The sequence below is a fragment of the Pelodiscus sinensis genome, chromosome 10 (assembly GCF_049634645.1).
Source record: "Pelodiscus sinensis isolate JC-2024 chromosome 10, ASM4963464v1, whole genome shotgun sequence".
In the NCBI taxonomy this organism is placed as follows: domain Eukaryota; kingdom Metazoa; phylum Chordata; order Testudines; family Trionychidae; genus Pelodiscus; species Pelodiscus sinensis.
Window position 1 is genome coordinate 55,678,272 of NC_134720.1, and position 15,636 is coordinate 55,693,907.

Below are 15,636 nucleotides of genomic sequence, written 5' to 3' on the forward strand. Positions count from 1 at the left end.
TTCCCTGGACTGGAGGGGAGGGAGAGAAATGGAGGCTCAGGACTTTCGCATACCTCTGGAGTTCAGGACAGTGTTCCCTTTATTTTTTCCCACCCCGAGCAGAATGAGTTATGTGAACCGATATGGATGCCATTTGTGACACATCACCTTCATATTATAAGAATCATAGAAGACTAGAACTGGAAGGGACCTTGAAGGGTCATCGAGTCCAGTCCCTTGCCCTCATGGCAGGACCAAGCACCGTCTAGACCATCCTTAATAGATGTCTGTCCAACTTGCTCTTAAATATCTCCAGAGATGGAGATTCTGCGGCTTCCCTAGGCAATTTATTTCAGTGTTTAACCACCCTGGCAGGTAGGAAGTTTTTCCCTAATGTTCATCCTAAACCCCCCTTGCTGCAGTTTAAGCCCATCAGAGGCCAAGGAGAACAATTTCCTTCCCTCTTACTTGTTGACACCCTTTTAGATACCTGAAAACCGCTATCATGTCCCCTCTCAGTCTTCTCTTTTCTAAACTAAACAAACCCAATTTTTTCAGTCATCCCTCATAGAAGGTTTAGCGAACATGAGCTATCATTCTCATTGCTCTTCTCTGGATCTTCTCCAAGTTCTCCACATCTTTCTTGAAATGTGGTACCCAGAACTGGACTAGTTGAGGCCTACTCAACACAGAGTAGAGCGGAAGAATGACTTCTCATGTCTTGCTCACAACACTCCTGTTAATGTGGCAAGGAGTCTTGTGGCACCTTATAGACTAACTGAAGTGTTGGAGCATAAGCTTTCGTGGGCAAAGACCCACTTTGTCACATGCATCTGACGAAGTGGGTCTTTGCACATGAAAGCTTATGCTCCAACACTTCAGTTAGTCGATAAGGTGCCACAGGACTCCTCGCCGCTTTTGCAGATTCAGACTAACACGGCTACCTCTCTGATACTTGACTCCTGTTAATGCATCCCACAATCATGTTTGCCTTTTTTGCAACTGCATTACACTATTGACTCATTTACCTTGTGGTACACTATGACCCCTAGATCCCTTTCTGCAAGACTCCTTCGTAGACAGTCACTTCCCATTCTGTATGTGTGAAACTGATTATTCCTTCTTAAGTGGAGTACTTTACATTTGTCCTTATTAAATTTCATCCTGTTTACCTCAGACCATTTCTCCAGTTTGTCCAGAACATTTTGCATTATGACCCTATCCTCCAAAGCAGTTGCAACCCCTCCCAGCTGAGTATTATATGCAAAATTAATAAGCATACTGTCTATGCTAATATCTAAATTGTTGATGACAATATTGAACAGAACTGTCCCAAAATAGACCCCTGCAGAAGCCCACGTTATGCCCTTCCAGCAGGATTGTGAACCATTAATAACTACTCCCTGAGAACCCTTATCCAACCAGTTATGCGCCCACCTTATAGTAGCCCCATCTAAGTTGTATTCCTCTATTTTACTGATAAGAAGATCATGTGAGATGGTATCAAATGCCTTAATGAAGTCTAGATATATCAAGTCTACCGCTTCTCCCTTATCCGCAAGACTTGTTAGCCTATCAAAGAAAGCTATCAGATTGTTTGGAGATGATTTGTTCTTTCCAAATCCATGCTGGCTTTTACCTATCACCTTATTTTCTTCCAGATATTTGCAGATCAATTCCTTAATTACTTGCTCCATTATCTTTCCTGGCTCAGAAGTTAAACTGACTGGTCTGTAGTTTCCTGGGTTGTTGTAATTTCCCTTTCTATAGATGGGCACTATATTTTCCCTTTTCCAGTCTTCTGGAATCTCTCCCGTCTTCCATGATTTTTCAAAGATGATAGGTAAAGACTCAGATACCTCCTCTATCAGCTTCTTGAGTGTTCTAGGATGCCTTTCAGACATCTACATTGTCTAAGTAATTTTTAACTTGTTCTTTTTTTTTTATTTTATCTTCTAAACCTACCCTATTCCCACTAGCATTCGCTATGTTAGGCATTTCTTCATCATCAGAGTTCTTGGTGAAGACCGAAACAAAGAAATCATTAAGCACCTCTGCCATGTACAAGTTCCCTATTACTGGACAATGGACCTAACCTGTTCTTGTCTTCGTCTTGCTTCTAATATATTTATAGAATGTCTTCTTGTTACCCTTTATGACTCTAGATAGTTGGAGCTCGTTTTGTGCCTTTGCCTTTCTAATCTTGCCCCTGCATTCCTGTATTGTTTGCTTATAGTCATCCTTTGTAATTTGCCCTAGTTTCCACTTTTTATATGGACTCCTTTTTGATTTTGAGATCATGCAAGATCTCCTGCCAAAGTGGTCTTTTGCCATATTTTCTATCTTTCCTGCGTAGTGGAATAGTTTGCCTTCGGGCCCTTAATAAAGTTCCTTTGAAAAACTGCCAACTCTCTTCAGTTGTTTTTCCTCTTAATCTTACTTCCCATGGAACCTTACCTACCAGCTCTCTGAATTTAATAAAATCTGCCTTCCTGAAATCCATCCATAAGCAGGGGTGTCCATTCTTAGCACCTCTGTGGGGAGGCAATTCAGTTATGGAAATGGTGCATCCCTCGTCATATCCACATTATAGCCACATATATCCCAGGCAGGGACAATGTGTTAGCAGATGACCTCAGCAGAAACTTCTCTCTCAATCACCAGCAGAAGATCAACAGGTCGGCCATCAATCATCTGTTCCGCAGATGGGGGTTTCCTATGCTAGACCTTTTTTGCCACACTCAGAAACTCAAAGTGCACTCAATATTGCTCCAGAGCAAGATTGGGCCCGGGATCTCTGGGGGATGCTTTCAGCATCAGATGGGTCGCGCCTCTAGCATACGCGTTTCCACCAATCCCTCTCATCCAGAGAGTGATACTCAAAATAAAACAGGACAGAGCCAAAGTAATACTGCTAGCACCATGGTGGCCCAGACAGACTTGGTATCCAGCTCTTCTACACATGGCCAGGCATCCCCCTCACCACTTCCCTCCTGTTCTGTCACTGCTCATGCAAGAGAACAGGAAGATTTGGCACCCTGCCATCGAGTATCTTCATCAGCATGCATGGCTCCTTGCTGATTAACCACAACAGAGATCCGGTGTCCTCCAGAAGTTCAAACTATACAGGGGCAAAATTAGAACAGCTGCAGACCTACACTCAACAAGGAAAACCTACACCCAGAAATGGCAACAGTTCACTAGCTGGTGCTCGTCTCGATGCTTCACTCCTACGCAGACGGAAATCCCACTCATACTCACCTATCTACTATACCTTCACAAATCCGGTCTATCCCTCAGCTCTATCAGGGTCCATCTCGCAGCCATATCTGCATTCCACCCGCCTATTCAGGACCATTCCATTTTCACTCATCCATCAATCAAGAGTTTTTTTCAGGGCCTACACAATACATTCCTACCAACTTAAGAACCAGTACCTGCATGGGACCTTAATCTCGTGCTAAGGGCATTAATGGGCAAATCATTTGAACCACTAGCTACATGTTCCCTTCTCTATCTATCCATGAAAGTGGCCTTCCTCGTGGCTATTACCTCAGCATGAAGAGTGGGAGAGCTGGGAGCACTTATGACCGACCCACCTTATATGGTCTTCCACAAAGACAAGGCGGTCCTACAGACCCATCCTAAATTCCTTCCCAAAGTACTTACCTCGTTCCACTGTAAGGAACCGATTTACTTAACTATCTTCTTCCTCAAGCCTCATAGCAATGACAGGGAACGGGCTCTCCATACCCTTGATATCTGTAGGGCAGTGGCCTTCTATCTTCAATGAACACGCCCGTTCCGCAAAACACCTTACTTGTCCATCTCCTCCACATAAAGATCTTAGGGACATCCGATCTCTAACCAGAGACTCTCCAAGTGAATTTCAGACTGTATAAGGATGGCTTATGCCATATTCAACAAACAGCCTCCCTTGTTTGTGTGTGCCCATTCTAAGAGGGCAGTGGCCACCCCCACAGCATTCCTCTGCAGTATCCCCACAGATGAGATCTGCAGAGCAGTCACATGGGCTTCTGCTCACACTTTTACTCATCACTATGCCATCCAGTCATATGCAGACACTCACACTTGATTCAGCCATACAGTACTTTCAGTAGGAGAAACAAGCCTTCCGAAGTTCCCACCTCCAAGCACTGATACTGTTCTGTAGTCACCTAAAGGTGGAGTGCCCATGGGGCACGTGCTCCACCACCCACCCTCCTCCCCTCTGCTTCAGATTCTGTTTGGGGTCTGTATCAGAGAAGAACTGAGGAGCCAGCTGGCTGCACATGCGCATTACACACTCCAGGCACCTTGCTCCAGAGCCAGCCAGGGGGCACTGCTACCAAGAATATCCGACTGGTGGGCGCAGCAGCACTGGTGCACATAAAGGTGGAGCACCCCTGGGGACAAACAACTGGAAGAACTCCAGTTACGGCACAGGGTGAGTAACCTTCCCTTCCATCTCAATCAGACGACAAACCTTCCTACCATTTTTCCTAAACCACATGCCAACTCATTTGAGATGTAAATGCACACCCTTGACCTGTGCAGAGTACTCTATTTCTACCTGTAACAAACTAGACCAATTTGAACATCTCCGAGACTCTTCATGTCAATAGTTAACCACAATAAGGGCCAGGCCCTCTCATCACAAAGACTCCCACTGGATTTCTGACTTTATTAAGCTCTGTTACTCCCAATTGGAAGTGGTCCCTCCAGACAACCTAAGGCCACATTCCACCAGCGCCATGTCTACCTCAATAGCATTCCTCCGCAAAGTACCCATAAGAGACATGTGCAGTTGCTACGTGGTTGTTAGACCACACATTTATAAAGCACTATGTGCTTACGCAGGGACCTCTCTCGAACCTGAAATCTGTTAAGGCAGTCCGTTCCTCCGCATTTCTGCCACATTCGAAGTCCTTACCTCCTTAATCCGGAATAGCTTTGTAGTGACCTAATGTGGCGCACCCATGGGGATATCTCTCTCAAAGAAAAGGAGATGGCTTACCTTAGCAGTAACTTATATTCTTCGAGATGAGTGTCCCCATGGGTGCTTCACTACCCTCCCTTTCCTCCTCTCTATTTCAGAATTCTGGCCTCACTGGCATCATTCCGGTGTAGAGAAGGAACTGGGGGATGGGAGGGGCTCGAACATGCATGATGCCTGCCATCTGGGAGTGTGCAGCCGCAGACATGTGCATGCATAGCGCCAGGGACACTGCTTTAAAATCTCTGATCAGTGGCTTGGCAGTGGCGCACTCATCTCAAAGAACATCAGTTACTGCTGTAGTTAGTAACCTCCTCTTCCCCACCTTTGCTGTTGCCGCACAATATGATGGTATATTTAATAATTGCTCTGTTTCAGTACAGAGTATTAGAGAATACTTTGGATGGTTTGGGGGAGGCTGATACTGTGTTTGGACTACAGTAATTAAAATTGGGTGACGTGGCTTTTTTTTTAAGTAATTCTGGAGAGAAAGTGAAAAAATACTGTACATTTTCATAATTTTTTTTAGGTCTGAAAAATGCATTTAAATTTTGTGATTATTTATACATTACTTAATGGATGGTTACGTATGAAAAATGGGCACATATACCTTGGATTTCAATATCTTATTCAGTAATATTTAATATCTGATTTGTAAAAAAAACAAAATTGGAATAAGTCAAATAATTGTTTCTGTGAAAAAATAGGTTACTTCATATGAATTTTTATCTACATTTATATTAAAACTATGTTTTGTCATAAATGTATAGTAACATGATTGTTTACTCTGATAAGAGACTTTTACATTTTGTTTGTAGGTAAATGGTATAGACCTTAAAGCTGCGACTCATGAACAAGCAGCAGCAGCCTTGAAGAATGCAGGCCAAGCAGTAACTATTGTTGCACAATACCGTCCTGAAGGCAAGAGAATTGTTCTTATTCATATTACACCTGTATAGTATGACAGTTTTAAAAATTAACTTTCTATGGATGTCAAGATTCTACAAGAAAACTTGTACCTGCTTTGGGGGAAGGAGAGAAAATAATGTACTTATAATTAATATATTACTGCTGAAGGAATTCTGCATCAAAATGTTAAAAATTATGTGCATAGTATTTTAAAATTCTGCATATGTTATTTGTCAAAATAACACAATATAATCATATCAATTTCAATTATTTTGGTAATTCATTTCAAAATTTTTCTTCGAGTGGCCCCGTGGGTGCGCCACTCTAGGTTTCAGGTCCATCCCGGTGCCGCTGGTCGGAAGATTTCAGAGCCATCTTCGGCCGGTCTGTGCATGCCCCCTGCAGCGTGCGGCTTCCGTGCCTTTGATCACGAGTGCAGACCGGCCCCCTCACCAGTTCTTCTCGACCGTCCTCAGTTGCTGGTGGAGCTTTGCGATCTCTCCTCAAACGCAGAGCAATACTGTCAAAGTTGTAAAAAAGTTAATCTCCAGTTAGTTTTTTCCTGTTGATTAGTTAGTTTTTAAAAAAACGGTGTTCCCAGTGCAAAGAGGCTATGCCAGCCTCAGACAGGCATGCAGTCTGTGCCCGTTGTTTGGAGGAAATTCATGTACTCCAAAAATGCGCTCATTGCTTGAAAATTAACCCCTCAAGCGCGTAGAGACAGAGATCTCCATCTCAAGTTACTTCTGTGCGATAAGGCTCTTTAGCCTATGCAGTCTTCACCCCAGGAGCAATTACCTGCTCCAGAGAGAAGAGTAGTATCACCGAGAGTGCCTAAAACAAAAAGAAAAAGGCTTCTCCCACCCGCTCCCCCCCTGCCGCGGGTGAGTCAGGACAAGCCGGGCACAGCGGCAGTAGGCAGTCGACCTGTGTTCAAATCAGTTTCCCGGTCAGTGGCAGGATCAGCTAAGAATGGCTTCGGCTCCTTCACCAGCTTCCCCTGCTTATAGGGAACATACGCGAGCCAGAACTCCTTCGGAGGGGATAAGCTAGCCGAAACACTAATGCCACCAACGATGCCTCCTGAGACGGAACCATCCCCACAGCAGCGGGACGAGTCAGGAGCGGCACCGGAGTCTGCACCTCTGAGTGCACCCCCTACCCCTCCACAGGAGCGAGCAGCGGCACCGGGAGACCATGGCTCACCGCGCCGCAGAAACGGTGCTGGCAGGGCAGGCAGGGCAGCCGGCACCACCAGAGGGCAATTCCCCCAGAGCACCCCGGGTGCCACGTGAGGTCATTCGCTCGGTGCCAAGAGCTGCTCAATCCTCCCAGTCATCTGCACCAAGATCACAGACAGCCTCTCTGCCTCCACTACACACTCAGCGGGCGTGTGCTGAGGGAAACCATAGCAACTCAGCAGGAGACCTGACAGCTGCACCGGAGCCCCGGGTAGCTGTTCCTACTAAGGCAGCAAGGAAATCAGCTCCTAGAAATCATTTCATGTTGCCTTCACCATGTTTCTCGCCTGAACCTTCCCCAGCTGCTTTCCATTCAGACAGGGGGGCTTATACCTCTGCATATGGCAATTCTCGTAGGCACTCCTGCTCCAGTCATTCATATAGATATGGTCGTGTATCTCCACATAGATCTCGCTCTCCAATGTACTCTCCTCCCAGATCATATCGGAGCAGGCATGGGAGCAGATACTCATCAAGGAGATCATCCCCTGAGTGTGATTATCATTTGAATCGCTACCTTCGAAAACAGCGATTCAGAATGGTGACGCTCACTATGATCATCCCAGCTCTGGACAACAACGATTGGTTCACGGCCCTCGACCTACAGGACGCTTATTTTCATATAGCAATACATCCTGCGCACAGACGATTCCTACATTTTGTCATAAAGGACGAGCATTTCCAATATTGTGTCCTCCCATTCGGACTGGCTTCTGCTCCATGGGTATTTTCAAAGACCCTTGCTGTCATTGCTGCACACCTCCGGCAACTGCGAGTCATCATTTTCCCTTATCTGGACGACTGTTTGATAAAAGGTACGTCTCAGGAACAAACGTCCCTCATGGTCACAACGGTCAGACGAGCGTTTGACTCTCTTGGATTGATTGTAAACAAGTCGAAATCGACCTTCACTCCAATGCAAAGCGTACAGTTCATAGGGGCAGTTCTCGACTCAAGGATGGCAAGAGCCTATCTACCAAAGAACAGATTCCAGGCAATAAAGGACTAGGTCAGTCTACTCAGCAACGGCCCAGTAGTCTCAGTTCATACCTGTCTGCGTCTCCTGGGCCACATGGCTGCAGCCATGTTTGTCGTTCCCCACGCACGCCTCCACCTCAGAAACCTGCAACACTGGCTGTCAACTGTGTATGTTCCGGGAAGACACGACATTCACAAGCAAGTTTCTCCTCCGCTCCACGTTCACATGTCTCTGCGCTGGTGGACCAAGGCATCAAACATTTTGACAGAAATGCCTTTCCACAGACTGATTCCATCAGTACAGCTGACATCGGACGCCTCCCTCATTGGATGGGGTGCGCACATGGGTGACGAAAGCATACAGGGTTGTTGGTCTCCTGCCGGGAGGCGTCTACATATCAACAGACTGGAGTTGCGTGCCATATTCCTGGCATGCAAGCATTTCCTCTCTCACCTGAGAGGCAAGACCGTCAGAGTGCTCACGGACAACGTGGCGGCGATGTATTATCTAAACAGACAAGGCAGAGCAAGGTTACGTTCCCTATGTACAGAAGCGGTATGGTGCTGGAACTGGTGCATAAAGAACAATATCACCATAGCAGCATCCTACTTACCTGGCATAGCCAATGTCATTGCCGACTCCCTAAGCAGACGCTTTCCCGTAGACCACACGCGCGCGCACACACACACACACACACTGTGTCAGTATCTACTTTGTAGCCATGTCTGGGAGCTAGTTCTCTTTGTCAGGCTGAGGGTCAGGAAAAGCTGCAGCTCCAAAGCAGAGCCACACCTCTAGACTCCAACAGTAGCTGCCTCTGCTCTTCCCGCCCCTAGGAGTGGAGGCTGATTACTGTGCTGACTGGACATTGCCAGTATCCCTTTTCAACCAAGGTCCCTGCTAAGCTGTGTGGCAGTGCAACTGCTTCATAAGCCCAGCACAGAGCTGCCTGGCTACAGGAGAGACACCTCTCCTTCAGTTACAGCAGCTCTATGTTGGGGACAGAGGAGCCAGTCAGAGTAGGGAGGGAGAAAGGAAATGAATGGCTGGTGGGGATACGAGGGGAGGGGAATTTGGGGTGTCACTTCTCCTGGTTGGGAGAGGAGAGAGAGAGACTACCCTGATTACAGGAAACCATTGACATTCATGTTGGGATGCGTTCTTGGCATCACCGTGAATGGCAAAATTCACGAATCTGGGAGCTTTTGCTCCCCCCTTCCCACTCCGCCCCCAGTGAGATCCTAGTAGCTCCTGAATTCACGCAGGGGGATGGAAGCTGTGGCAAACTCCCCACAGCTGCTCGGAGCCAGGGAACTTACCATAGCTCCCAGCAGCTGTTGTGAGTTTCCCATGGCTCCCGGCCCCCACCACACCCTACCCCCTGCATGCTGGTACAGGAAACCCCCAAGAATATATGATCTCCTGTACCGTAGCTGGGTTAAGGTTAAGCAGCAGAGACTGGAGCAGCCCAGACAGAGCACCCCTCTTTCCATGGCAGGGGGGCCGCTCCAGCCTGGCCATGGCGGGCGGGCTGCAGCCCCCCTGCCTATCTTCCATTTATTGGGTTAATTCACTAACTGTAATGTTAAATTGGTTTAACTAATTAAACAGTTTTTTACATCCCTAGTAAGTGGGAGAAATAGGAGTGTGTGTGTTGGCATCAATGACCTGGGGATGGGGAATTTTTTGTGGTGTGCCCTCCTGATTCCCAACCCAGCTGCAGGTTTTAACCTGAGGCCAAAATTTGTGGTTTGAGCGATGTTTCAAGTGTTGTAAAATCCACATGTGGACTGGTTGTCCTTTAGAAGTTTTGTTGAAGAAACTGGTGTTATTTAAACAGCATGAAGCTGAAAAAAATCTAGGAGAGAGTAGAATCGTGTCTTCACCATTTCCTGACCAATGCAGTTGGGTGTGATGAAAGGAAAGCAAGTCATTGAGTCATTTCGTCCTATGGGTGGGTGCCTCATACACGTACCTTTGGGCGTGTGCTGTTCATTGCATTTCCTGATTTGTATAACTTATAATTATTTTGTTGCCAGCTAGGGAATAAGTGAGGGAAGAGATTCTGTGGTGAGACGATATGTGGGTAGGGGAAAAATTGACTAGAAGGAAAGAAACTTGTTGCTTCAGGAAAGGGATAGGTGGTAGAGGAACAGGATTCAGTAGCTGGAGGACTGTGGCAGTGTTGTAGAAGGGGAGGGATAAGGAGCCAGGGACATGGGTATGGATGGTAGAGAGAGTGGGGGGAGATGTAGGTTTAAGTCCGCTGTCAGACATACATTTTCCCCTCTCATTTGAAGCTCCATCTTCCACTCTTCTTGTCTGGACCAGAATGTGTGGTGACAGGAAATGTCTCCACAGCTCCATATCTCAGGGTAAGGATTGGGGGTCACAGGAAGACCATCAAACACAAAGAAGAAAGGGGAGAAGAGAAAGGAGGTAAGAATGGCCTCGGTAGGGGAAGGCCTGCATGTGAGAGACAGGGTTGGAGTCTCTTTCCACTCTCCCTGTTCCTGCCTGTGTGAATGAGGCAGGAACAGATGTGTCCCTGCTTCTCTGAGAGGGTCTGAGGCCTCTCTACCTACTCCAAGACGGGAGATGAGTATGGCTAGGGAGATTAATTAAGCTCTTCTTTCAGACTATTCATTTCCATGGCTACATCTATTCTACAATCCTCTGCCACAAGAGGAAATGCAAATGGAGCGCTCCTTTGCATATGTTGCACTCTCATTTGTATTTCCTCCTCGGATCCCTTTTGTGGAAGAGGTTTTTGCACAAAAAGCACTTTGTAGAGGGCTCCTTCTTCGAGTAGTGTCCCCATGGGTGCTCCACTGTAGGTGTCAGGCTCATCCCGGCACCACAGATCAGAGATTCGTCAGTAGTAATCCAGCCAGACCACACATGCGCGGCAGGCATCTCATGCTGTTCACGCCGTCTCTGAGCGTGTGTGGTCTGGCACCCACCAGTTCCTCCTAACCGTTCACGCTCTGAGTGAGCTTCTTCTCCTTACATCCTCAAAGAAAAAGATAAGCATCGGCCAGAAAGTCAGTACCAAGAATCCTTTCACTTTCTCCATCACTGGTGTTCTCACCAGCACCGTCCCCATCACCCCCGCCGCACCACTCGCCAGACAGGAGACCTCAAGTCCAGGCCAACTCTCGATACTGAGGTAGTTGAGATCTCGTTACACTTATGTGTACAGGCATTCTTCACAGTGGGTCTCACCCCACAGATCTCATTCTCCAAGCCGTTCTCCCTCTAGATTCTATCAAAGCAGGCATGGGATAATTTTCCAGGAGATCGTCCCCGGAATATTCCGATTGCTATTATGGAAGTTATCATACTTCCTATAGGCATGGCAGATCACACTCTCACTCCCAGTCATGTTGCTGTCACTTATCCTCCAGCAGACAGCATTCACTACCAGTTCATACCCAACAGAAGGCCCTATCACCAAGGCCTCCTCAGAGCGCCCCTTCACTTCCAGCACAATAATCTGAGCCAGAAGAAGGGCAGATTTTGGACACTGATGATCAGCCACACAACGCTCCCCCGGCTGATCTCTCCTCATCCTCCCCTGATGAAGCCATCTTTGTGGGGGATGCTACACCTCCAGATGATGTGCGAGAATTTCAGGATCTTTTAAAAAGGGTGTCGGGATCACAGGACGTACAACTGGCAGAGGTACAAACTAAGCACTACAAGCTGTTAAAGAATCTGTACCCAAGACAGCAATCCAAAGTTGCTCTCCCAATTGATGAGGCGATTTTGGAATCAGCTACAGAAATCTGGCATACTGCGGCATCGACCACACCAACCTCAAAGTGAGCAGAGAAAAGATACTTCATACCATCAAAGGGCTTAGAATTCCTCTTCATCCACCTCCAACCGAATTCACTGGTGGTGGACATGGCCCTACAAAGAACCAAAAATCCGCAGGTAAAAAGCATGGGAGCGGATAAGGATGCAAAGAAACTTGACATGTTTGGTCGGAAGGTGTATTCATCCTCCATGCTTCTCCTCCGTATCGCGAACTATGCCACCCTGCTGTCAAATCATAGTTTTGACACCATCGCTAAACTAACAGATATGGCACAGAGGATATCAGAGTCCGATAAGGTACTATTACGGGCGATAGAACAAGAAGGTCACACATGTTCAAGGGCAGCCCTTCAGATTGCTATGGACGTGGCTGACATGGCAGCACAATATGTAGCAACTGCAGTATCTGTGAGAAGGGCTTCATGGTTAGCGTCAGTGGGTGCACCCAGGGATTTGCAAGCTAATGTGGAGGATCTTCCCTTCGACAAGCTTAAATTATTCGCAGAAAAAAACTGACGAGGTCCTCCACACAGGCAAAGACTCACGGACCACCTTACGCACACTTGGGATGTATGTTTCTTCATTCCCGCGTAGATGATCTTTCCCATATCAAAGATGGTATGACTATCAATTCCGTAGACAACAGAACCATCTATTCTTCTTCGAGTGGTCTCCGTGGGTGCTCCACTCTAGGTGTCGGATCCATCCCAGCGCCGCTGGTTGGAAGATTTCACAGCCGTGTTCGGCCAGACTGCACATGCGTGCAGCAGCACGCGGCGTTCGCGCCCTTTCTAACTTGCGCGGTCCGGCCCCCCCGCCAGTTCCTCTCAACCGTCCTCGGTTGCTGGCGGAGCTCTGCGATCTCTCCTCAGCGTCCTAGCCATTCTGTGAAGAAACATTGTAAATAGTTAAATCTCTCTGAGTTAATTAGTTTCTTGTTATTAGGTAGATAGTGTTTCTGTTAAATAAACAAACAAAAAAGATCGTTCTCCTTAGGTTATTTCGTCAGTAGTTAGTGCTGTGTATCAGTTTCAGTCAGCATGCCTGGTTTACCGGGATTAAAGCAGTATTCTCAGTGTAAGGAGGCAATGCCGGCATCCGATGGTCACGCCACTTGCATTCGTTGCCTCGGGGAGTCGCATGTCCCGCAAAAGTGTATTCATTGCTCCAAGTTGACTCCTAGAGCATGCAGGGATAGGGACATGCGACTCAAACTTCTTTTGTGTGATAGGGCTCTTCAGCCACTACAAGCCTCTCAGCAGGAGTCAGTTGAGCCTCTAAAGAGGAAGGCATTATCCCCCGGGGCATTGGTGGTGAAGAAGAAAAGAGCCTCCCCGCCTGCTCCCTACCCACGGTTCCCCTGTCTTGCGTAAGCCAAGGAGACAAACTGGGTACATCGGGGATTGGCCGGCAGACAGCCAAGTCAGTTTCACGCGCTGTGCCAGGAACAGCTGAGCCACCAATGCGTACGGCATCAGAGCAGCCACCATTCTCTCCTCCCCATATGGGGCACAGGCAGAGTGTGACGCCTTCAGCGCATAGGAGCTTGGCACCACGATTGCCACCACCGCAGCCGCTGGAGACTGCGCCGCGCCCAGAACTGCAGGAGGCGGCTGAATCGGCACTGGAGATGGTACCGAGGGGGACCAGTTTTCTGGCACCGCAAGCGGCACCATCAGAGCCCTCAGTAACCGTGCCAGACAAAAGGCAGCAGCATTAGCAGGACAGCTCTCTTTGGGACACTGATGCGGTACTGACGTTGCTGTCGGCACCATTGGCAGGCAACCGTTCCACATCACACCTGGTGCCGAGCAAGCAGTCGTGCTCAGCACCGTGAGCTCACTCCCACCCCATTCCTGCACCAGCACCAGGGCAGCAAAGAGTCTCTCCACCTTCCCCGGCTTCACATTTCTTCTCGGGGGAAGAGGACCATAGCAGCACAGCAGGAGATCTCCCATCTGCTCTCACTCATTCTGCAGCATCAGTTCCCACAAAAGCAGCTTGTAAGTCGATCCCTAGGATCCACTCAATATCTCCTTCGCCAGTGTTCTCTGCGGAACCTTCCCCATCTCCACACCGCTCCTCAGAGAGAAGGGTTTATTCGTCTACATACGGACATGCTCCACAGTCCCCGTGGTGACGGTTGAGGTCTCGCCATTCCTATAGGTACAGACGAGCCTCTACACGCAGATCTCGTTCTCCGAGTTATTCTCCTCCCAAATCCTATCATAGTAGACATGGGAGCAGATATTCCTCCAGGAGATCGTCTCCTGAATATGCCTATCGTTATCATGGGAGTTACCACGCTTCTGAGGTGAATGGCAGATTGCTATCTCATTCCCACTCGTGTTGCTGCCGTTCATCTTATTACTCACAGCACTCACCACCTGCTCCCACCCAACAGAGGATGCAATCCCCGAGACCCCCTCCAGACGCCCCCTCAGTGCCAATTCTTTATGAATCGGAAAAGGGGCAGATCTTGGACACCGACGATCACCCACATGCTGTTTCCCCGGAGGACATTACATCGTCTTCTCCTGATGACGTGGTTTTTGCTGGAGATTCTTCACCCCCGGATAATGTCTGGGAATTTCAGGATCTCTTCAAGAGGGTGGCACAATCGCAGGAGGTTCAGCTAGCGGAGGTGAAAGCGAAGCAATATAAGTTGTTAAAGAACTTGCACCCTAGATAACAATCCGCTAGATGAGGCGATTTTAGACTCAGCTGCGGAAATCTGGCATACACTGGCCTCCTATACCCCAACATCAAAGCGAGCCGAGAAAAACCCGCAGATAAAAAATACGATGACAGACAAGGATGCAAAAAAACTGGACATATTTGGGCAAAAAGTGTAGTCGTCCACCACGCTGCTCCTCTGTATTGCAAATTATGCGGCGGTTCTTTTAAACCATAGCTTCAATAATATCACAAAGCTAACGGAAATTGCACAAAGAATTTCTGGAACTTATAAGGTGCTCCTGCGGGCAATATTACACGAAGGTTATGCATGTTCCAGGGCGGGTCTGCAGATAACTATAGATGTCACTGACACAGCAGCATGAGCAGTGGCAACAGCAGTGTCCATGAGAAGATCTTCATGACTCACCACAGCGGCTGTGCCCAAAGAACTTCAACCCAAAGTTGAAGATTCTTCCATTCGACAGGATTAAGCTGTTCACAGAAAAGACGTGCTCCACACCGGGAAAGCGACGAGGAGTCCTGTGGCACCTTATAGACTAACTGAAGTGTAGGAGCATAAGCTTTCGTGGGCAAAGATCCACTTCGTCAGATGCATGCATCTGACGAAGTGGGTCTTTGCCCACGAAAGCTTATGCTCCTACACTTCAGTTAGTCTATAAGGTGCCACAGGACTCCTCGTCGCTTTTGCAGATTCAGACTAACACGGCTACCCCTCTGATACTTGACACCGGGAAAGACACACATGCCACCCTACGTGTTCCACCTTTGCAGTGTAGATGCTACTTTCCATATTAAAGACGTTATGATTACCAATTTCGTAGGCAACAAAACCGTCCATTTGACCAAAATCGCCCCAAGCAGAGGCCACAGCGCAGATGTCCTCAGCCACCTAGGGGTGAGCAACACGGAACACGGAACAGTGACACGTAAGCAGCAAGCCTGTCAAGGGCATGATGAATATTTCAGTTGCTGTTGCAGGCACCAATCCCATATTTCATCACTGGCTGCGA

General features: G+C 47.8%; 1 protein-coding gene across 11 annotated transcripts in view; it reads left to right on the plus strand.

The window, feature by feature from the left end:
- Positions 1 to 15,636, plus strand: part of DLG1 (discs large MAGUK scaffold protein 1) — a 360,129-nt gene that overhangs the window by 226,373 nt on the left and 118,120 nt on the right. For all 11 annotated transcript variants that reach the window (XM_075938333.1, XM_075938326.1, XM_075938327.1 and 8 more), the window contains one exon: positions 5,794 to 5,896. In XM_075938333.1, the coding sequence (XP_075794448.1) occupies positions 5,794 to 5,896 (103 nt within the window). The remainder of the gene's footprint in view (positions 1 to 5,793; positions 5,897 to 15,636) is intronic.